The 22,110-nt window shown below is 36.9% G+C and overlaps 3 protein-coding genes across 4 annotated transcripts; 1 reads left to right on the forward strand and 2 right to left on the reverse strand.

The window, feature by feature from the left end:
• Positions 1 to 825: 825 nt before the first annotated feature.
• LOC140939068 (uncharacterized) lies at positions 826 to 2,034 on the reverse strand. Its single transcript, XM_073388623.1, has one exon. The coding sequence runs from the start codon at positions 1,778 to 1,780 to the stop codon at positions 935 to 937; it is 846 nt and encodes a 281-aa protein (XP_073244724.1). The 5' UTR covers positions 1,781 to 2,034; the 3' UTR covers positions 826 to 934.
• Positions 2,035 to 2,746: 712 nt separating this feature from the next.
• LOC140937054 (cytochrome c oxidase subunit 5A, mitochondrial-like) lies at positions 2,747 to 6,703 on the reverse strand. The gene is made up of 4 exons (XM_073386585.1): positions 6,553 to 6,703; positions 5,117 to 5,198; positions 4,315 to 4,584; positions 2,747 to 2,904 (listed from the first exon to the last, which is right to left on the reverse strand). Exons 1-3 carry the CDS (start codon positions 6,614 to 6,616, stop codon positions 4,323 to 4,325), a joined length of 408 nt encoding a protein of 135 aa, XP_073242686.1. The 5' UTR covers positions 6,617 to 6,703; the 3' UTR covers positions 2,747 to 2,904; positions 4,315 to 4,322.
• Positions 6,704 to 6,754: 51 nt separating this feature from the next.
• LOC140937053 (uncharacterized) lies at positions 6,755 to 21,420 on the forward strand. 2 transcript variants are annotated; one of them, XM_073386583.1, is made up of 7 exons: positions 6,755 to 6,934; positions 7,619 to 8,179; positions 9,000 to 9,089; positions 15,447 to 15,574; positions 17,341 to 17,415; positions 18,226 to 18,372; positions 19,795 to 21,420. In XM_073386583.1, the coding sequence occupies exons 1-7, from the start codon at positions 6,881 to 6,883 to the stop codon at positions 19,922 to 19,924; spliced, it is 1,185 nt and encodes a 394-aa protein (XP_073242684.1). In that variant the 5' UTR covers positions 6,755 to 6,880; the 3' UTR covers positions 19,925 to 21,420. The 2 variants fall into 2 exon arrangements, with proteins under 2 accessions (XP_073242684.1, XP_073242685.1); XM_073386584.1 differs by lacking the exon at positions 9,000 to 9,089 and having other exon boundaries at positions 6,757 to 6,934.
• The last annotated feature ends 690 nt before the right edge of the window (positions 21,421 to 22,110 follow it).

Here is a 22,110-nt window from a genome sequence, read left to right on the forward strand (position 1 = left end):
GTCTGTAAAAGTGCTGTGACAATAATGACAGCCAAAGAATAAATTCCTTTTTGTCCATTTTTACAATCTACTTCACTGTTTAGTAAGACCATGTGTCAAGTGCTCGCTTACGCGTGGTTGAAAACAATCGAAAAATTGATCACGGTCGCTTACAAGTCTTGTCTTGGGCTCTTGGCCTAGTATGAACAGGTTTCGACTGGACTTTCCTTTTTTTAAAATACGTGAATCAGAAAATCGGATACCCATGTTACTGCATGCTCCTTGTTTTTGTTTTTCATTTTCTCGGAGACTCAGTTTTTCCAACCCAAACTGACCAGGAATATGAAAACGATTAAAGCTTTTGTTCTAGCTGCTTTAAATAGTGCAACGATTTTGACTAAATTTTTCGGTTACCTGAATCGGCATTGATTAATAACACCTTAATATTTAACAAATCAACCACAATTTTCCATGGTCTACACTCTTGTAGACCATAGAAATGACGTCATAAAATGTTCAAAACTGAAGTGGGCGAGTGGTTTCACTGCAAAGTTTTGAAAATTTTATGGCGTCATCTCTATGGTCTATAAGAGTGTAGACCGTGGAAAATTGTGGTCGATTTGTTTTCAACAATAACATTTATTTTGTGGCGAAAATCAAAAAAGAAAACAACCGGCAGTGTGTGACATGTTACGTCATTTCCATTGTCTATACTCTCATAGAACATTGCTCTCGACTAATCAGCGCGCGAGGATTCGCTCAGTTATTGTAAAAGATTCTATGGACCCCTGGTAATTAGGAAAACTAAGGAATAAAATTGGCTTTTGCAACCGCTATAAATACTACTAAAAGAATAGATATTTTAATGCAGCAATGTTTAAAAATTCACTCATTCTTCAAAGAGAGTTTACGAGAGTTAATCACAATTTAGATCACATGGCACTGGAAATTAAATTCACATTGGATGCCTGAAAAGTTTCCAACAAGGTGACTTGAAAAGTTCCAGTAAAGCTTCTCCAGATTCTAATTCTCGAACACTTCTTTGTTGTCGTACAGCACAAGACTTTGAAAGATCGAGCAGGCTTTGAGCGGCCACAAGCTCTACAGCAGTATAATTCGACAACAAAAGAACAGGCATTGACAAACTCAGCAGTGCCTGGGCAGCGGTTACCTCCTCGGCGGTGTCCATTCTGCGCATTCGCTGTGCTAGCTTGTCACGATTGGTTGACACAATCGAGGGAAAATCCTCACCATTCTTCCTTTTCTTTACAGACGCAGAAAGGTCGCTACTGTATTCAGCGTTTCTCTTTCTCTTTGCAGCTCTTCTCGCGCTATCGTTGCTCGAATTGAGGCTTTGCGCGACCCTCCGTGTCAACTTTTCCTTCTCTACGGGTGTCGATCTTTTCTGACACTCTATTTGCATTTTTCTTTTGAGTTCCACTCTTTTTTCAGCCGCTCTTCGAGGGATTTCTTCATCTTTCCTGAAACAAGGATGTCGGAACTTTTGCACGTTTGACAATCTTTCACTCAACACCTTTTCAAATCCCATTTTCACAAGTGCATCAACAAAACTGGGAAAGTCCTTAACGTTCGGTAACTGTTCTTGGTGCTTATTTTGCAGAACGTCTCTTTCAAAAAGTACTGGACTGGTTATTAACAGCGTGCTCCCTCTATCGCACCATCTGATACAACGCCAGAATTCTCCAGAGTTGATCACAGCGGCAAGTGAGGAAAAGAATCCAAATTCAAACTTCGGTTTGCCATTCTTCTTCTCTTGACTTCTGTATCTGCCATTAACCATCTTGGAAAACTTGAACTCGATGATTTTTTTCAGTCAAATAGCTCAGCCAATTCGCAAGAACTGCTTTCAACAAGTTAGAACAAACTGACTGCTTCTGTGATGTAACAATCGCGCAAGAAAGCGCGCGCTTTTCATTGCGCGCGCAGTAGAACGCGTAACTTCAAGGGCTCGTTTGCAGCAAGGATTACAAGAGAAGTGAAGAAATTTCCTTGCAATTAACCCCGTGAATTGCTGTCGTTTTGCCCGAAAGTCGATTCGCCCGACGACATTCGCCTTGACATAAGTCGATTCTCTCGATGGCATACAATACTCTACAACACGCTTAACATTCCCATCAGAGTTGTTACTTTAGCTACGCTTGGATTCCACTTGTGCAATCACTGTCTTTTCACGCTTGTTCTTTGTCAGGCTAAAAGAACGACAAACACACATGGGGCGAATCAACTCAAGTCCAGACGACCTGCCGTGGGGCGACTGAAACGACCGGATACCCGTCTGGTGTGGACTTCTGAAAGTTTTTTTACAGTTTGGGCTGTCCTCCAAGACCTTTCCATCAACAGCGGCACATAGGGGGAGACCCCGTGTATCCTGCGATCAACTGGCCTTCTTTCCCCCAGGGTAATGGACTCTTCAAAATGGTTACGTTTTCCTTCGGCGTTTTGATGTAAAATAGAAACGAAGTCCTCTTTTTCCTATAAGCGCGGCGGGAGTACTTTTCACTTCCTTTTTTTAATCGGAGGGAAGGAGTGCGTAAAACAAAATTTTTTTTGTACTTCCCAAAGCGAGTGATCCTAAGGGGATCTTACCTGATTGGATAGCCAATCAGAACTTAGGATATGCCTTGTCTTGCCTACTCACAGAGCCAGCCATGTAATAACTCTGCTTACTTTTTACTGTTTTTGGTTTTCAATATCTGACAAAATAGCTCGCATTTTACCCGCTTTTAAGCAGACTAGGCCAGTCAAGTATATTCAGACATGTTTAATCAAAATATTATAACAACACAATACTGAAATAAGCCTGTTTACAAAATTATATCTGCAAGAACGTCAAGTTCTATCACTTTTTAAAACAGCAGCAAATGCACCAAACATGGTGAAACCAGGACGACTTGGCCACATCATCTGAAAAAGTTAAAAAATAGAACATTTCTCCTCAAAGAAGTGTTAATTAATTTTTTCTTGTACAATTCATAGCCTCCAATCTGTATGGGAGGTTAGATATACAATTAATTTTATCTAGATACATTATTCTCTACTATTGCAGTGTTTGACACACATACTGATAGTCTTCAAAATGTAGATGACTGGAAACTATTTGTCTTGCATAAAGAGAAGGCGTTTTTTTTCACATTTTACACATTTGACAATTTACTGCCCCAGTTCCTGATCCACACACCATCTTACAAACATACATGGTTGTGTATATAGCTTTTTTTTTCTTCTTCTTCCCTGAAACGATTTTATTAACTACACAGTCACAAAATATAGACAGAAGAGAAAACAACAAACAAACAAAATAAACTAACTACCTAACTAATCAGCTATACACCTATTTCAATTAAGGTTGCTTCAGAGAAGAATGATGCATGATCCATGTTTCATAGCCTGCGGTGCATTATTGTGGCAAGTCTAGTAAATTATGTACCAGCAACAAGCCTAGAAACCTAGAAAGAAAAGGCTGCTGACGCTTCTATACTATGTCAGCAGAACGTTAAGACAATGTATTTCAAAACACTGAATCATAGGCCTTTTAATTTAAGACAGTGATTTGAGGTAAGGTTTTCTCTGTGGTAATATGCAAATGTTGCAAATTTTCAATGAGTTTGCTCGGCCCGTGCACGTGGGAATTTTTTGAGTTAAAAAAAATCAAATTCAAGCTGTTTTTTTAATTACAATAAATAACTTAACATTATGTGTTCATCTATTCTGGTGGCAATTTCTTTAAAAACTGAATAAAAAACGACTAGCATTGATTTGCTTTATTGAAATAACCAACATTCTGGCCCATGCAAAAGCGCAGTTTAATCAGGCAGTAAAACCCTATCCATTTGATGTTGTTAAAAGAAGAGACTTCTAATTTCTTACTGTGAGATTTTAAAAATTTTAAAAATGAAATTCTTCAGCTTGCTCATGCTTAAGATTTTTAGCAGCCATTTGAGTTGAAAGCTCTCTTGAACGTCTTCTCACAAATGGTCTCCATTATTTCGATGAACGTGAACAAGACTGAACTTCCCACTACAAAAGGGTTTACCATGGTGCACTTCAAGCTATGAAACATGGCTCACAGGAGCAACCTTAATTGAAATAGGTGTATACATGCCCATCTTACAAACATACACGTACAAGCGTGTGTATACAGTTGATTCAATAAACTTTGCTTTGGGCATTGGGCAAACGAAACTCACTGCAATGATTTGCTTCAGTGACTGCCAAACAATAGCTGCCAGTGAGCCCAGCGAATCAGCTATATTCATAAAATATCTTTGCACAAGTTCAACACCTTTCCTTCAGTCACACAAAACTTTGACAAACCTTATAAATTATGCTAAACCAAGTTCTTCTGGAGTAGACAGACCCAACTCATCTATAGTGGGCTTGAGTTCCTTCAGAATGTAGTTGTAAATCTCACTGCTTCCAGCACTTTTGTCTTTGACAGATTCTAGAATCCTTACAGTCATGGAGAAGTCATCTAAGCGCCGACAAGCATGGAGCATTGCAATGAGGATCTTTGGTTCCGGAACCAAGTCTTTTCCATACAGCTCATTTAATCCATTGCGCAACTCCCATGCATCAATGTCTGGTCTACAAAAATTAAAGAAAAAAGTTTACTTTCTTTTTCTTTTTTAACCAGAAGGAATCTTTTAGAAGAGACAACACAACAGATTGAGAATGGAGATTAAAACAATGGTCTGAAAAGTAGACAATGTTACAAAAACTTAAAGAACACACAAATGTTATTTTTATTTTTTATTTTTTTAACTAATTATCATATTTTTTGCCCATGATTAATTACATTTTTACAACTGTTCTTATTACTTGATATCTGCTATTACAATGCAATATAATGGCAGGAGATCTCAGCAAGCTCTATTAAGCTTTTCTAGGAAGAAAACAGAAAATAAGATCTTTAATCCCATAACTGAATATTCGCCAAGTGTACAAACCTTGTACAGCTACTGCTGGCATTGTGTTTTTATTTGTCAAGGTAGAATGGTTTTCAATCAATTCAATAGTCAAGTTAAGTGGACCAACAACCAAAACTGGACAGATGAATCAAATATTTTTGTGTAAGATGTGTCTAAGAGCAGAGTTAACTGTGTACAAATAATCTTGCCTTTCAAAATAAGCTTTCCATCTGGCATCAAATGCTTCATCAGACTCCTTTGGTTTGCTACTCATCTTGCGCACAGCAACACCTGATAAAGTAAACAATACAAAGTTAACCAAGTCCTGTGCTCAAACAGCCTCCCATGCAGGCATTTTTAGGGGAGCTGGTATTTCATCCCTCACCACAAATGCCTGCTTCACCAAAAACAACACTCCTTTCCCAAGCTTAGCCAATCACATTGTGCCTTCCGAATTCTGGAAGTTTGACCTTGACCACAGGGTAACCCAATAATTACTTGATCTGCATGAAACACTGGAAAAGTATTATGACCTCTAATAATGGCTAAGACTCAGAGTGGCAAAAGTAAGATTGAGTCAGATTTTAGAATAGTCTGTGCACTGCATAACTTTAGGGAAGGAAAGAAAAGAAGGAGAAAGGTAACTCTAGGGTCGTATTTTTACACCACCACAAGCTTATGAGTCGTGTTTAGCCTGTCAACACTTTTTTTCAAAACGGTTGATTGGTCACTTACCAAGAGAACAAAACAATGGGAAAGGAATGTTGTTCTCGGTGGAGCAGGCGTTTGTGAGAAGGGATGAAATGCAAACTCCTAAAAATGCCTACGTGGGAGGCTATTGCACAAACTACAGGTTAACAGTAACAACAGCTAAAAATTGGGATACAAGGTTGATGCCGATGGCTGTTACATAAAGGTCAGAACACACTGGGCAACATGTTGCTGCAACACGTTGCGGTAACAAACCATTCCTTGTGTACAGTTAGGGCGACAACTTGCAGCAATGAGTTGAGACAAGTTGTCCTAGTAAAAAATTATGTTGTGTATTCTGGAGAATTACTGGGAAAATCTCTGTCTTTAAGATGAGCCACACAAATTCAAAATGATTTTGTGTGACTTGTGAAAATAACAAAATTGTGTTGTGAAGACAGAGATTTTGACAAAAATTCTCCAGTATACATGAAGCAATTGGTCAATGCGACGTGTTGCAGGGTCACATGACCTAGTGTATTCCGACCTTTACTAAACATGAGGTGACAAAGCAGGGTGGGGGGGGGGGGGGTAATTCAAACTGAAAATCTTTTGAGGAACAAGGGGTAGCCGACAGACCCGCTTAAACAATCAAGGTTCACAGTATTGCTGCAAAGACTGCAAAGACTCCTTACTGAAATTTACTTAAATTTGGACACAGATAACCTAGCCTCGATCATGTCCACATGAATGTCAACCGAGAAAACCTTCAGAAAGCTCTGTACTTCTGTATTATAATTCATAACCCTGTTTAAATATTACTGAAATGACTTTCTAGAACAGAACCAACCGGTACTTATATTGATTAGTGCGAGCGAGAAAACCTAAGTAGGTGTACGATTTGAAAAAAGTAAAACACTGTTAATGATTTTAACAGAAGCTACGCACAACTTACCCAATGAGGTTGAAGAACCCCTTAAGTAGGGTGAAACTAATCTCCGAGCCGCGCAACGAAGCATTTTCACTTGAAACTTCTACCACAAGACTATCTCTTCCCTGAACTGAATATGGCGACCGGCAAAAATTGCCCAAGAATCTTTGCGAGTCCATTTTCACCGCTAAAACTCGATACTGCAGGCGCAGAATTTAGAATATGACATTTCGTGCAAGCTGGCGCTTTGACCGCCTGTCAAGATCTTTTCTTGGCTTCTTTGAAAGTGGAAACATGCTTTTCCTGCGCAAGATGTAGGGGGAATACTTAGAAATTTCTTGCTCAAACTTAAATGAGCAACACTGACGAGGAAAATGAGCTTGATGGCCAATGTGACGTTGATGAAGTGAGTACAGTGCATTGTATTACTAATTTATGCACCCCACTTCAACCTTAATACCTTAGTATCGATTGGGATTACTTGTATTTCGACATTTATTGTACTTTAAAAACCTGTTTTGAGTCCGTAACGCTATAAAATACCTAAATACAATCGTGGAATGTGAGGAGCCGTGCACCTCAGATCCTGATGTCCTTATCAGTGGCTCCTCTGGATAAGGCTGTCACCAAGAGCCCGGAGCCGAGGATTTTCCCCGGCTACTATGAGTGTGAGCTCCAGCTACTTTCATAGGAAACAACAGGAAAATAGAGCCAAAAGTACTTTCTAGTTGCTAATTGCACATATATATACCCAGCAACTTGAAATTTTAGCGACAGCGTAGCGCTGTCTGGGCCTGCCAGTTTTCCAGTTAGCACTGTTACCTTTAGTGAAGGAGGTTACACCCTCTGCCGATCACAAAGTGATAAAACTTCTAACATTTGATAACTTGTTTCTGCCACTTTGACATTCTCGCTAAAACTCATAGTATAATTATTGACGACGGCTACCACGTTTTCCATGTTTTCCTGCCAAAATGACGCTGGTTCATGTGCAAGCACTAGTTTCTCATACTCATTGTCGTACTCATCTTAGAATCTAAAGCTCCCTATTTCTTACTGCATGCTACAAGTCTTGTTATTTTCCCCTTAGAGAGATCTCCAGTGGTCACCCTTCAAGGAATACAATCACCTGAGTGCACTTGGGATAAATCTAGATCATGATGCCGTTAAGTCAGTGATTGAAGACTCTTTTCTGGCTATTGATCAAGAAAAGGGGAAGCATGTAGAACTTAAAAAATTTTCTTTGCAAGAACGTGTGCCAGGGTTGTTTTTACTTCTTTACGATGGTGAAAGTTGCTGTAGTGGAAGTACTTCACATGGAAATACCTGCAGCCAAACCATGGCAGCTGAATGCATAGCAAAAAGAGAGGTTGCCATTTACAAATGGAAAGGACTTCTTCAAAGCTCATTCCAAACAAAACCTGTTGGACTGAGTGAATTAAAATGGAGACAACACTTTTTTGAAGTACTTTCCTTGGTTCCAGTGGAGGATAAAAAATTGTTGGTTTCAAACAAGAAACTTTGTTCAGCGTCTGACATATTGGGTGGCAATAGTGTTGGTCAACCTGACCCGATATACAGCAACTTTGGAAGGCTTAGGAATGGCTTTTATGTTTCTTCAAAGGGTGTGGTGTTTTCCAGTGAAACTGAGGTTAGTATAAGTTGTTTATTCAATAAACTTTAAATTAGGCTCTGTTTGCACTGCAACAAAAAAAAGAGTTTGACAGTTGCAAAAACACTGAAAATTTTGTAGTTACCAAGTTTTTGTTTTTGTAACCTTGTTTGCACCCGAGATACATGTATGAAAAAATTTTGTGTGACCAAAAATGTTAATTAAAGGAAATTGTTGTGTTCTCAAATCAAGAAACAAAGGATTTTTTGTCACCTGACAAAAAATTGTAGGCCTCTAAATATTCCTGACAGCACCTTTGATGTCTGGTGACACTTGAGAAAATTCTGGCACAGTGTAGGTAAAAAACGTTGTTTACACTAGAAATGGTTTCCTGTTGATAGATTTTTTTGAAAAATTTTATGTAGTGTGAACATGGCGTTGTAGTGTTACCTGTTATAATGTGTGGACACCAACAGGACACTTGCTTGGTAACGCCCACTGCTTGACACGGGTTCGTGTCAGATGAGTTCCTTAGTGGCAAGGAGCAAGGAGAGATGGCTGTTTTCGCAGGCTATGATTGAGGGTGTACACACAAAAGGAACTTTTTCCTTTCTGTGCGGTTAACCTGCCTTGTTATTTAGTTGAAACTTGTGTCCTTACTTATATCTTTTAATACATGTGCCATAATTTTAATTTTAATAATAGTAGGTTCAGTACATTGAATGGTGTAGGGCCCTTCAATTGCAGGGGAAATACTTTAAATAACTAGTTACAACAGTTGTTTCTATTAGATATACTTGGACATTAAATAATACAAATGGATATCTACAGTTGCATAAGAAACCATTAATTTTAACAGATGATGCAGTTTAATACAAAAATGGTTGAAATGGATGAAAAGCTTAAGTATGAACTGAGTGTGATCCAACATCAACATAACAAACTTAAGGTAATTAACTGGAATCACCAATGATATTATTAAGATATTATTATTATTGTTATTATGTGTAACAGGGTTAGAAGTCTATCATAATTTTAAAATATGCCTGTTAATTTGAAGAAAAAATGTTTTGAAACCATGTAGAGGTATGCAGCGTTTTTGTTCCCAGAGGCAGTAACGAGAAACAAAATTTGCTATCAGACAGTAGGATAAGCCATCTCACCAGGGTTTAAAATGTAAAATTTCAAGGCTCATTTTCAAGCTCTTTCCGGGAAAGGGCTTCGCCCTTTCAAAATATTCTCCTGTTACTTTACACTCTTCTCCTGCTACTGCAATTCTTAATGAAACCCCTGATTACATTTGCATGTATGCAGATCTGTTTAGTCCTGGTTAGAAAATTGAAGTTTCATGGCCTCTATTCCAGCATTTTCTACAATGAAAAAAGGTGTGGCCTTTTTAATGTATATTTTTTTCTGGATCTAAAACATAAGGTTTACAAAATGATGCTTTGGCGTGTGGAAAAATAATTATTATTGACCCCTGATTTGCCTGATTGAATGACAGATTGTCCCTTTGATCATAAGCTAACATAGAGCAAATTGAAAAATATTGATTGGCAAATCTATCACTCAAACAAAAGAAAGATATACTCCTTCACATTTGTCTTCATGTAGTACAAAAAAATGTACGTATAGTTATTGTTCAGGGCTCAGTTGTTCGAAGGCCAATTAGTGCTTAACCCAGCGTTAAATTTAACCTGGATTTCTTTTTCTCTTGTTCAAAAGCATTTTCTCGATAATTTTCTATTTTCAAGAGCATCCAATCATCAACTTGATGACAAAAAGAATTAAACTGAATTTACTTTTTAAGCTTTCATACCTGAATTCAAATTTCAAACTAACCCTGGGTTATCTTAACCCAGCTGTAAACAACCTGACCCAGCGGTATAAATTTACCTAAAGCTACATTTAGGCTATCAAGAAGCACTTTCCACCAGTTTTGTGGATAAATTGCCATATTCATTTGTCATCTCAATACATTCTGATTATTTTGCACAAATTATGTGATTTTTTTAATTTCAACTCAAAGGGAGAAACATGTTGTTTAAATGATACAGCTATGATTATTAATGTGACTTGAAAGAAACAAAAACATTGAAGTGGCTTAAACCTATGAAAAATAGCAGGCATACTCAGTATTCATTTTTGATCTATTTTACACTGATTGCATAGCATTAATTTTTATGCCTGTCTGACACATTAAATTTTTATTGACTTTGTGTAAATTGAAGTGTCACATTCTGACAGTTGGTTTAAATAATAAATTTTTAAAATTATGCAAAGTAATAAGTAGGGGTTATTGTTTTGTGGAATTTTACATTTTTTATTTTTTAGTCATAATAACAATCTATCAACAGTCATTGGCGTAATCTTTGTACACAACAAAAAATTGCTTCATGCCTCTATTATTTTTATACATATTTTAAGAATTTTCTTTTTTTAAACTCTTATCATACTCTAATCTGTTTTGATGAACAATAACTACATGCAGATTTCATGAAATTTTTTGACACTTCCTTATTTTGTTGGTTTGAATCAAATAGAAAAATACTGCTATTTTGTTGGAGCATTATTTTAACATTATTCTGACCTGTGAAACCGTTCCAAAAACCTTATGGTAGAAATTATTCTAAATTTTTTATGAGAACATCTTCAATTTACATGTATAATCAATGATAAAATTAACTGTCAAGAATTGTCATTTAAAAATAATTTTATATCCATCGTTGTTGGTGTTCCCATGCAAATTTGTTAAAATTAATGAAACATGTTGCCTCAAGTCTATTGGTCTCTTCAGTTTCTATAAATATCCTAAAAGACTTTCCACAAACATCACATGAGCTGTTTTGGGTAAACGGCCCCCACTGACAGATAAGAAATTTTACCAAGGTTATATTGTCCAAAAAGCAAAAGATAACAGGAAGAGATCCATTTTATCTGACAGAAATAATAACATTGTTTTCTTCACATATTGTCAGATGTTCTCGGTGGTCCATGACAAACCTTGAAAGCTGTATAAAGGAGGAAATTTAAAATGAGCTAACAGGAAAAATGGTGTTTGAGTTGGCATGAGAAGGAAGGAGTAAATTTTCATAAAAATTTATTTAGAGGTTTGCAAGTTACTGACAGAAGTACCCAGGAAAAAATCTTTCACAAAGCAAAATGTCATCACTAATGGTAGGCATTTATTATTACATGTACATGTAGTTATTGATTTTTCTTTTCTTTTGATATGAATTTTTTTGTCCTAGCGGATTACTGTTCCAGCCTCTCAAATACTCAACATGGAAATTTTTTTTCTATACAAAGCATTGTTTAGATAGTAGCCATGTCAAGTAAATGTTATTAACTTTCTAGCTGCGTTAGACTGATGTTGTTATTTAGAAAAACAATAAATATGGTGAGTTATCTTTTAAAATTTAACATCCACGAGATAACATGCAATCTGAATTCAGACAGAGGTAAAGCACTTTATTTTCATGCTTGTAAATTGCACTGCAAGGTGAAAGTGATGATAGCTTTTTGTATTGACAATAGAAATAACATCATTTATTTAAGAGAGATAAATAATGGTCTTATTTGCGTTAAACAAAAATTCTTTTTATTAATAACACCAAGAATAATATTTTATTAATGTATGACACTGTTAAAATTAACAGTCTAGTTTATGTCCTTTAACCATAAGCAGAACTGTCATTATTATATTGATTAAGAGGTGGGGGCCGTACTATGAACATGACTCCCATCAATTTTTGTATAGGAAAATGGAACAAAATGGAACAAAATAATTAAATCTCTAGCTGTCTGATTCCCTGCCAACCTTGTTGCAATTACCCAGTGACTTGAAATCCTAGTGACAGCCTTGCATTACATACATGTACATTGTGCTTTATGAGAATTATTGTCAGCAAGGCACATAGTTATTTTTTAATCTTTTTTGTAATTATGCTCGGTAATATAGCAGATACTTCTTTTTAACCCATTCATTCCTGAGCCACCCATAACCGCCCTTACGGATCCACGTCCTTTCTACCGCTTGTGACAACATCAGTTTTAATGGTCAAGGACAACTTTGTCTACTAACTTGTGCAGAGTGAAGAGATCTTTCAAACCATAGCAAAAAAGCATGTAACAAAAATTGACTGGAAAAATAATTTCCTTGAAGATCTTGTTCCACTACCCACCTACCGTTCCTTTCATCAAATCCAAAGATCCTACATGTAAAAGCTTTCCTAAAAACTTTTCCCACCAAAATGAAGCCTACTAAATGCCCAGCAAGAGAAAAAAAAATGAGGCAACAAAAGCGAAAAAAGAGGAGAGGAGAGAAAGCGAAAAGTAAGACTGCTGTGTCACTTTTAAACTCATAAACTATCTCAAAATTTTGCTTTCTGCGGATACCCGAACTTAGAAAGCTAATATTATACATCTGGATCAGAAGGCCGCCAAGTGTATGACCTGTAAACAGCTCTTTATGGCACAACCCAGTGACCAGAAAACCACTCGACTAGCTTCAAAACAGGTTTTCAGCAAAATCTCTAGGGCGAATGGGTTAAACTCCACTGATTGGGCACTCAGCCTACTTATTGCCACCCTTATGTGTATTGTCAACTTCTGTAAAACAACTCTGTGACTGTTAAATGTTGTGGAAAGTTAGGACAATGTTGGGTGTCCGTTGCTAGTTTTAACAAGAATGAAATATTGTATTTTGAATTCCCCAGCAAAAATAAAATAAAAAAACTGGAAACCAAAAGAGACACCAAAAATGAAAAAACATTTTTTGGCTTATATCCAGGGGAGTTTAAACCAGACTGAAAAAAAGCATTTCAAAACAAGCAGTGCTGATCAAAACACTTTTTGAATTTACTCACTTTTTTTAGCTTTAAAATGTCATGAAAATCAAATTGAATTCAATACAACAAGGTGCAAAGAAAGTCAGTTTTACTACTTACCATTTGGGCTAGCTATAGCTAGCATGTACTAGCCCAAAAGTCATTTTAACTTAGCCCCAAAAAGTTTTTTTGTTGAGCCTGTTTTATTACACAGTTCTTCTGTAATCTGAATTCTTTGAAAAACGTCACTTGTTGAAGTTGAGAACCGAATTCACTAGCCTGATAGCAAAATCCACTAGCCCCAGGCTATGGGACACAACTTTTTTTGCTCAGTGTACAAGCAAGAGGCAGTCTTATAAAGAATAAAGTATACTGTGTAATCAGGCTTTATAGTGTAAATTTTATGCCCTCCTTTTATATTCTTCTGTCTTGTTTTTCTTCCTCAGTTGATATTTTGTTCAAAATGCAATGTTATGTTAACCTAGTAATTTGCAATAAATTCCTAATATTTTTCATGGCATTCAAATTTGTTTTGAATTTTTCAATTGGGTCAAAATTGTCATGGGAACAAGTATGCAATCAAGGGTCTCTTGAACTTAGCAAGTTGGCATCTAATCTCAGCTCTACAAGTCACCAACAGAAATTAGAATACTGACAACTTGAACAGCTGTGTACATACATAATATTGCTGCTTCATTATTTTATACATTTGAAGAGTTTTTTTATTTCATTTATCTCTGCAGATTTATGGTATGGATATTCATCTCTATTCAGAGTGAAAAATTTATATATTTTAATAATCCATTGTCTTATCCATTGGTGAATAGCTTGCATTTATAAATCCTTCTTTCCATGTACATATTGTTTCTTGTTTATTACATTCAACTTATAACCACATTTCTTTAAGTTGGATTTTGATTTGGATTATTCCAGATATAATTTATAGAATTAGCGCAAGTTGGTTGTTTAATTTTTTTTAGATTCAACTCATGGCAGTAATGGGAATTTTCTTTTTATTATTTTTTCACACATAAAATGCATCCCCTCAGCTAATGTTGTCAGTACATATATCTATATAACATACCATAGACTGAACTAAATACTAATAATTTAACATACTGTGTATTAAGTATTTTGTCATTTACACTAGATGAACCATAATAGTCTAAGACCATTTGTTTTTAAACATTATTGTCAGTAATTTTGCCTTCGTTGTTGTCGAAATGTGATGAAAAATGTTCCAAGCTCCCTTCTTTTAACTGTTACTGTGAGTCTTAAAGGCAGTAACATACAGTTTGCAGGGGTGTAGCCATTCTTTCGATTATTTGTAGGCCTGGCTGACTTTCATTTCCACATATCCTGAAAATTACACGCATGACTAGTCTGACTTCACCAACACTTTTACCTCTCACCCCAATAATGCATAATTTAATTATTACTAGTGATAGAATGATCAAACCAAGAATTTGTAAGCCCAGGCGTACAGGTCTATGGGCAGGCTATGCCCCTGGTTTGAAGCACTGCTAAGCAGTATGACACTGTTATGTGGTAATCAATGGGATGGGTTCATTTAAAACAGTTCAAGATGCACTAGATGTTTCTTCTGGGGATGGGGGAAGTGAAATGCAAAAAATGGAGATCCAACTAGTTTACAGGCACTCAAATGCCTCTATGGTGGCCTGGTTGGGGTTAAATTCCAACAAGCCACATAGCCTTGAAAAAGCGACATGAAGATGGATCAAAAATGCGACAGCGATGAGAAAAATCTCAAATACATAAAGAAAATACTGCCAGTGACATGGCCTCATCTTCAATACGAGAAATGACCGATTTTAAAATTCAGTAGGGACATAACATATCCCTCCTAAAAGGACCTGTCCGAGGCTTGAGGGTACATAACTTGTTTTAATTATTGATTTTCCAGATAGTTGTCAAGTAGTCCAGGCAATTAACTTGTCCACAGTCATTTAGATGACACACAATCTTGTTTATATAAGTCACAACTGAGAGAAAGTAGACCAACTGGCTCAGCAGAGATCTAGTCAAGCTGAAGGGTGTTAACCAGAAACAAATCCAGCAAATGGCCAGGTCCCATGCCTGACATCATGCTGGCCAATCCCCTCTCCCCCCCTTCCACCCCAAGCTCCCCTTAAGAGTTAAAAGTTGAATTTATATTTTTAGATTATCTGGTTTTTCTTTAAAACTCCCAGAATCGTGAACACCAGAAATATTTATGGAATATTATTTATTGTGAGAAATAAGCCACTATGGCGCGAGATAACTAAACCGCAAACAGCAACGGTATTTAGTTTGTAGTTTTGAGGTTTGCTTGAGTATGCTGAACTTTATTGTGATAATTTGGCCAGTACACAATCAACATTCCTGAAATTTGTCAGGTGTTCACAGTTTTCTCAGATTGACAGTAAGAATGGCTGAGAATCCCAGAACTGGCTTTGAATGTGTTACTCTTTTTATAGGCCAAAGCTGAGGAAAAGAAGCTACTGTCTCAGAGGACAGAAAGTCATGAAGAATCAGATCAAGATGAAGAGCCAAGAGAGAACCTTCAATTGAATAAAGAAAGTAATCCTAAAGATAAAGCAGAAAGGTAAGAAGTTCAGGTTAACAACCAAAGTTGGATCCAACTAACAACACACACAACTGATTAAATGATTCCTTGATGGTGATAAAGTTGAACCTCTCCTTGCAGACACCTCCATAATACAAACACCTTTATTATAAACAGTTCTCTTGGTCACAAAGATACCAAACTTTGTTCAATCCCTACCCCCATTATACAAACACCCCTTTATTACAGATAGTTCTCCTTGTCCCAAAGACATCAAACTTCCCAAATTCTCCACCTCAGCACAGACACCTCTGTTTAATATGTAGACACTAATAATATGATTATTGCCTTTGTACCCCCTGCTGCTCTAAAGAGTTTTGACTGTACTTCTTTTCGGTATTTTTTCTTATGTGGGTATCCTGAAAATCTACCCAAAGGCATGCACTGTTAGTACTCTCCCCCAAATAATCTAGCCTGAGAAAACAGCCAACATCTCATGACCCCTTCACTCTTTTCCTTGCAAATAACATCTGAGAAACTAGCGCAGTATTTCCATACTGATGACATGTCACTACCCAGGTCTGCTTCTGATTGGTCATGCCACCTGGGAAATTTGCTTTCACCAATGAGAAACAGTACCCAGATCTGGGTAGTGACACATCATCAGTATGGAATTTCTGCGCTCATTTCTCAGACGTCATTTTGTGGGGAAACCAGTGGTGGCATCGCAAAATGACAGCTGTTTTCTCAGGCTACAAAATAATCCCAGTTTCACTCCTTTTACCAAACTGGCACCACCACTCAACTTAGCGATATCCTCCATTCTCCCTCACTTTCTCAAAATAGTGCAGATGTAACAAGGAAATGTGTCTCTTTCATGGAGTGATTTTTTTAACTTTGTCTATACTATTAACCATATTTTTATATATAATAGAAAGAATGGGGTTTCTTCATTCTACAAATTGACTACTCCAGAAAATACCATAACATACCATAATGCTCTTTGTTTATCACCCCAAAATTTTGCATAAGCATTGTTTTCAGTTTCTCTTGGGGCCATTTTAACTCCCAAGAGAAATAGAAGACAATGCTTACGTAGTATTTTGGGGTGACAAACAAAAAGCATTATGGTACGTTATGGTATTTTCTGGAGTGGTCAATTGTGAACTGAGTTCCAGTTACATTCAAACTGGGAAAAACGGGAACACTAGAAATTTTTCGGGAATGTTATTGTCTTGCAAGAGAAAAGCCAATCAGGTGTGAGAAAACTAAACCGCAAGCAAGAATGTTAATTTAGTTTGTGGTTTTGTGGCCAGTTCACATAACCTGATCTTTGCTGTGATTGGTCATAACAGAATAAACATTCCTAAGATATTTCAAGTGTTCACGGTTTTCCCGGTCGCACTGCTAATATCACTATGTACTTGCAGGATTCCTTAATGTACAAATAATGTTATGTAGTAAACATAAATGGGGAAAAAAAACCTAACAAGTGTTTCGCTCAAAAACAAACGAATAAAATAGACCCCTCTTTTGGCCAAAATTTAAAATAGTGAGGAAAACTTACAGTGTATATCACATGTATTTTATGCAGGGTTATTCCATCAAGCTTCTCAGTCTCTTGTTTTGTACATGTATTTATGCTAGGATTCATCCTCGGAAGGGGCTCGCCTCAACCTTACAGTAAACTTTCACCACCAGCATTCTATCGTCCTGACTAGCTGCCCCTGGGTCTCTGAGGATGGCTAGGATTCAGTATTGATGTGTAATGACTAAAGATATATATTCCCTGTGGTTTGTCTCAGAAAATCTGGTTTATTTGCATCACTGACAGCTTCTTTGAGTGCAGCAAAGTCTGGAATTCAAGGATTTCTGGAGAAGTAAGTTCAACTTGTACATCATCATGTGGTGGTAGAGAACAAAATAAACTAGATAGTCTCAAAGGAAAGCTGAAAGCTCACAACTGTGGTTCCTATATTACCCAATACTTAAGTGTGCCCATAATTTTGCTTTAGGGTGTGTGATAATCCATGGACTCTCACACACGCAATTAAAGCTAAGATGTTATTTTGTGCTGCTCCAATGTGCCCACTTCCCCCACCCCCTTTCTTACTAAACATTCTGATTTCTGTTAATTTGTCTAGCTTTTCATTATTTTATATAATGTTTGAATAACGTTCACTTGTTTTAATGAATTGGCACAACCATTAATGCTAGTGGTTTACATAAAAGACAAACAGTTTTATCAATTTGTGAATCGATTCTATATTTTATCTCAAAATGTTGAGTTTGCTTTAACACTTTAGTGTCAATTTTTGTGGTGTAATCCGAGTGCAACCGTGATAAGTAGATTGCTGCCAAATTTTCCCTTAAATGTCAACATGGGTTTCTAATACATAAATATCCATACAAAATGATATTAATCTCTCCCCAACAAAGATACTTTGCAGGGGCGGATCCAGGATTTTTTTTAGGAGGGGGTGCACTCGTCTCTTGCTCTGCTTCAACACCAATAAACCGCATAGTTTTTTTTTACAGAATACCAGTTGTATTAGAAAACCGCAGGTCATCTCAGGGGGGGCGGGGGGTGCGCACCCCCTGCACCCTCCCCCTAGATCCGCCCCTGCTTTGAACCTTGTTATCAGGATAGACTCTTAATGAATGTCATCATTATCATTCTTTTGTTTTAGGTCTTCACCAAAACAACATAGACATTCACCTCGTCCAGTACCCATTGGTGATGATGATAGTGAAGATGAAACAGGAAAGTTGACACAAACACCACACTCAAAAGTTCCAACAGTGGATGGCATTGATAATCATGATGAATTTACAAGGTACACCCGCTTTAGAATGATTCAATATTAAATAGATTTTCAGCCTGTTTACAGACCCTCTATTTTCCTTCAAAGTCCACTGAGCGTGTGCATGATAAAAAGTAAAAAGAACAGGAGATTTATTGACAGCCAGTGCAAGGGGGTATGAAAAGAAAAATAAACATAAACAATGTCTGTGTACAGGTTAATAGGTTTTCCCTGAATGTGTCAGAAATAAAGAGATTTCAAAGTGTAGTTGGCAACCATACAGTCACCTCTCTACTGAAACAACCTGCAGGGAAGGGGGTACTCAAAAAAATTTTATACAGGACGGCTCCACCCTGAGGTCCAACCCCTTCCCTTTTTACATGTATATACCATTTTTGACCGAAAAGGTAACCTTTTATTGACAAATTGTACCCCTTTCACATACTAGTTTAGAATGCTGCATCCCTTTTAACTTCTGTAAATGCACCATCTTTTAAATATGTTGAAATCACTAAACCAGGAAGTTTTCCCGTCTTTTTTCACAGCCAGAAAATGCACTTATTTTCTTTTAGGTCCTTTTTAGAGACTACATTGACAGATATCCCTGATCTTCATTCTTAAGTGAATTGCTTACCCTTCATATACCTGAATCCTGAAAACACTGTACACCATTTGGGCGGAGCCCCCCTGTCTAGGACATTACAGAGAGTACCACCCCCCCCCCTCCCCAGACCTAGCCCCACCCATTCAAACGTAGGACAGCACTGCAGTGGAACCTCAAGTCAAGGAACCTCTATAATTATAATGAAGTCCTCGATATAACAAACGATTTTCTTTACCCCAGTAAATGATAAAATATACGAAAAAGAACCTCAATATAATGAAACCTCTTTATAGTGAACAAATTTTGTCAGACCCTTGGCCCTTCGTTAAATCAAGGTTCCACAGTATCTACTGGTTAAATCACTATCCCGTATATACATTTTAGCACTATATCTACCTTTTGAACTAGTTGGTTTGTAAAAACTTCAAAAAAATTACCTTGTTTAATACTTGATGACCACTCGTTTTAGCACATGAACATGACAGCAGGGATGTCCCTAAGAGCCGGCAGCCGGCCAATTTCACCGGCCGAAAAAGACCCATTCACCAGCTCAAATTGTCCTAGAAAACAAAGACATAAAGTAATTTTGAAAGTTTGGTTGAGTAAAAAAGCTGCTTTGACCAACAAAAAGGCCTGTTTGGCTTTTCCTTAGCTGCATCCCAGTGACAGTGGAGATACTAAAAGAAAATTCTTGTTACAGCTTGAAAAAATCCCAAATCAGATCTATATAGCAGGTGTAGAAAATACATTTTTGTGATTTTGTTGCTTTATTACATCCCTTCCTCTACACAAATAGCCACCATGCTGAATGTCATTTACAGTATACAATTTTTTTGCATTATTTTGTTCAGGGAAATGGAGGCAAAAGGAGGCTTAATGTATGAGAGAGCCAACAAGACTATTCAGCATCTGTCCCATGATGCCTTGCCACCTCCGCTCTCTCTTGAAGCACTCCAAGCTGAGGATCAACCCAAAGAATAGAGCAAAAGTAATTAAGACGGCATACAAATAGAGAGTGAAGGCCAGAGAGGGAGCAGTCATGTGCTACAAAAAATTAATAATAGTGATTTAAAATAACATGTGGAGCTGAGATGATAATAATTGTATGTGGAAATGTAGTCTACATGTTTACGTAATTGTACCTTGTTGAAAGTCAATGGGGACCGTAAGCATCAAGAAAGCTGACACCCCAGATGTCAAAAATGGCAACCAGAAGTTGATTTTTCTCTCTTTGAGTGCTCTGACTCAACAAATTCATGGAGATAAAACAAAGGCATTCAGATTTGTTGTGTGCAACAGAAGGGATCCACCAAGCGAAACATAGAACTTCCAGTTGCTGTTCATGACATCCGGGGTATCAGTGTTCTCATTACTTAATCTCTCTATTTACCAATTTGTGGGGGAAGGCAAGGTCTTTTTGGCAGATTGTAGTGGACAGATGTGTATAAATGAGCTGAAGAAGATATTGAGGATGATATTGCCTTAAAATCCATTCTTATCAATGATCTTCTACTTATTTATAACAAAACGTCCCCACAACAATTTGCTGCTTAAGCATCTTATCAAGGTGTTAACAACTGTAATTATGGGAACATTGTCCTCCCACTGCCAGACATTTTATTTGTGCCCCAGAGAGCTACTGAATTCTGCTTGCAAGTGAAAAAATGTAGTACACAGCCAAGAATCTTTAGGCATCTTAAACACAAACTGTGTATTTTGAAGGGCCACAAAAGCTTCAAATGAGAAAGAGATTACAGGTGCTTCTTGGTATTGCAGAAACCTGCATTCATTGGTTCGCTTGTGTTGCTGTGTGGCTATTGTTCAGTGTCTTGTCAATCTTTTGTATTTAGATCACTTGGTGATTAAAACGATCCACATAACCAAGAAACTAACTAGATTATAGACACTCTTGCCCTTTGTACTGTTTATGAAGTAATAATGGCTTTTTTAAAAATTTTACCCCAACCACAACCCACACTCCTTTTTTACCTTTACCTTTTGGTGAGAAGTGTTGTTTTCTTTTATTATAATAGAGATAATTGCAACCACTGGAAAATAAAACTGTTCATTTAGTTAGTTAAATTATGAGAGCTTGTGGATGATGCTGTTCAGAAGTGTCTACAGTGTAAGGAAAAGTCAGATTATGAATTTTATGATAATGCAATTATGTGAAAGGGGATGTTTTAAAATAATATTATATACGTATGGTTGTAAATAGATAAATTTTCTTCTGTTATATTACCTGCCTTTATCATTGTTTATTTGATAGATAACAAAAGGATAGATTTATGTATTTTAGAAAATGTACATACTGCTAAATAGTTCTCCAATACTGAAACAATACTAAAATAAAATAATAGGCTATTTAGCAAAGAATACATTTTGAAGAAATTGATATCAGTAGAGTTATTGATTGATGTGTATAATTTATTATTTTATTTCAGAGATTTTAATAAAAGATTGTTTATTTTAGAAGTGGCAAGTTGTCATCTAAGAAACTTTATTATGTGTGTGAATCTATCTACCAGTTAATTCAATTTGATGACAATGGAAATGTTACAGAATAGTGGAGTTGTAAATATTTTTTTTCGAAGAACAATAAGTAAGTTGAACTTCTGAAAAATTTATTATCAAAGTGTTTTCATGTACAATATTTCGACCTGTTCCCAACTTGCTAGCACATGAGAAGAAAATATTCTAGTAGCCTATCTCAGGGGCGGATCTAGGGGGAGGGTGCAGGGGGTGCGCACCCCCCTGAGATGACCTGCGGTTTTCTAATACAACTGGTATTCTGCAAAAAAAAAAAACTATGTGGTTTATTGGTGTTGAAGTAGTGCAAGAGACGAGTGCACCCCCTCCTAAGAAAAATCCTGGATCCGCCCCTGTATCTACAGACATTTTTCTTGCAGACAATAAGTCCGTGCAGTTTGTATTTTCATATACACGCTCAGCAATCTCTGAAGAGAAAATAGAGGGTCTGTGAACAGGCTAGGATTCCAGGGGGTCCTAGTTCACCATAGGGTTTGTAGTTAATGAGAGAAAAAGGGGTTTTAACCACTGTGTTACAATTCTCCAGAAAACTTTGTTGATCATTAGATGATTCTCACATGCAAAGTACACAAAGGAATGTTGAAAATATAGATGTCTATGCAGAGCCATTATTTTTG

Source organism: Porites lutea, chromosome 5 (genome assembly GCF_958299795.1).
Source record: "Porites lutea chromosome 5, jaPorLute2.1, whole genome shotgun sequence".
Lineage (NCBI taxonomy): Eukaryota > Metazoa > Cnidaria > Anthozoa > Scleractinia > Poritidae > Porites > Porites lutea.

Coding starts and splice junctions, on each gene's coding strand:
- LOC140939068 (XM_073388623.1), bottom strand. CDS start 1,780: ATGGTTAATGGCAGATACAGAAGTCAAGAGAAGAAGAATGGCAAACCG.
- LOC140937054 (XM_073386585.1), bottom strand. CDS start 6,616: ATGCTTCGTTGCGCGGCTCGGAGATTAGTTTCACCCTACTTAAGGGGT. Junction 5,199..6,552: donor GGGTTCTTCAACCTCATTGG/GTAAGTTGTGCG, acceptor TTACTTTATCAG/GTGTTGCTGTGCGCAAGATG. Junction 4,585..5,116: donor TGGAAAGCTTATTTTGAAAG/GCAAGATTATTT, acceptor TAATTTTTGTAG/ACCAGACATTGATGCATGGG.
- LOC140937053 (XM_073386583.1), top strand. CDS start 6,881: ATGAGCAACACTGACGAGGAAAATGAGCTTGATGGCCAATGTGACGTT. Junction 6,935..7,618: donor GCCAATGTGACGTTGATGAA/GTGAGTACAGTG, acceptor TTTTCCCCTTAG/AGAGATCTCCAGTGGTCACC. Junction 18,373..19,794: donor AATCATGATGAATTTACAAG/GTACACCCGCTT, acceptor TATTTTGTTCAG/GGAAATGGAGGCAAAAGGAG.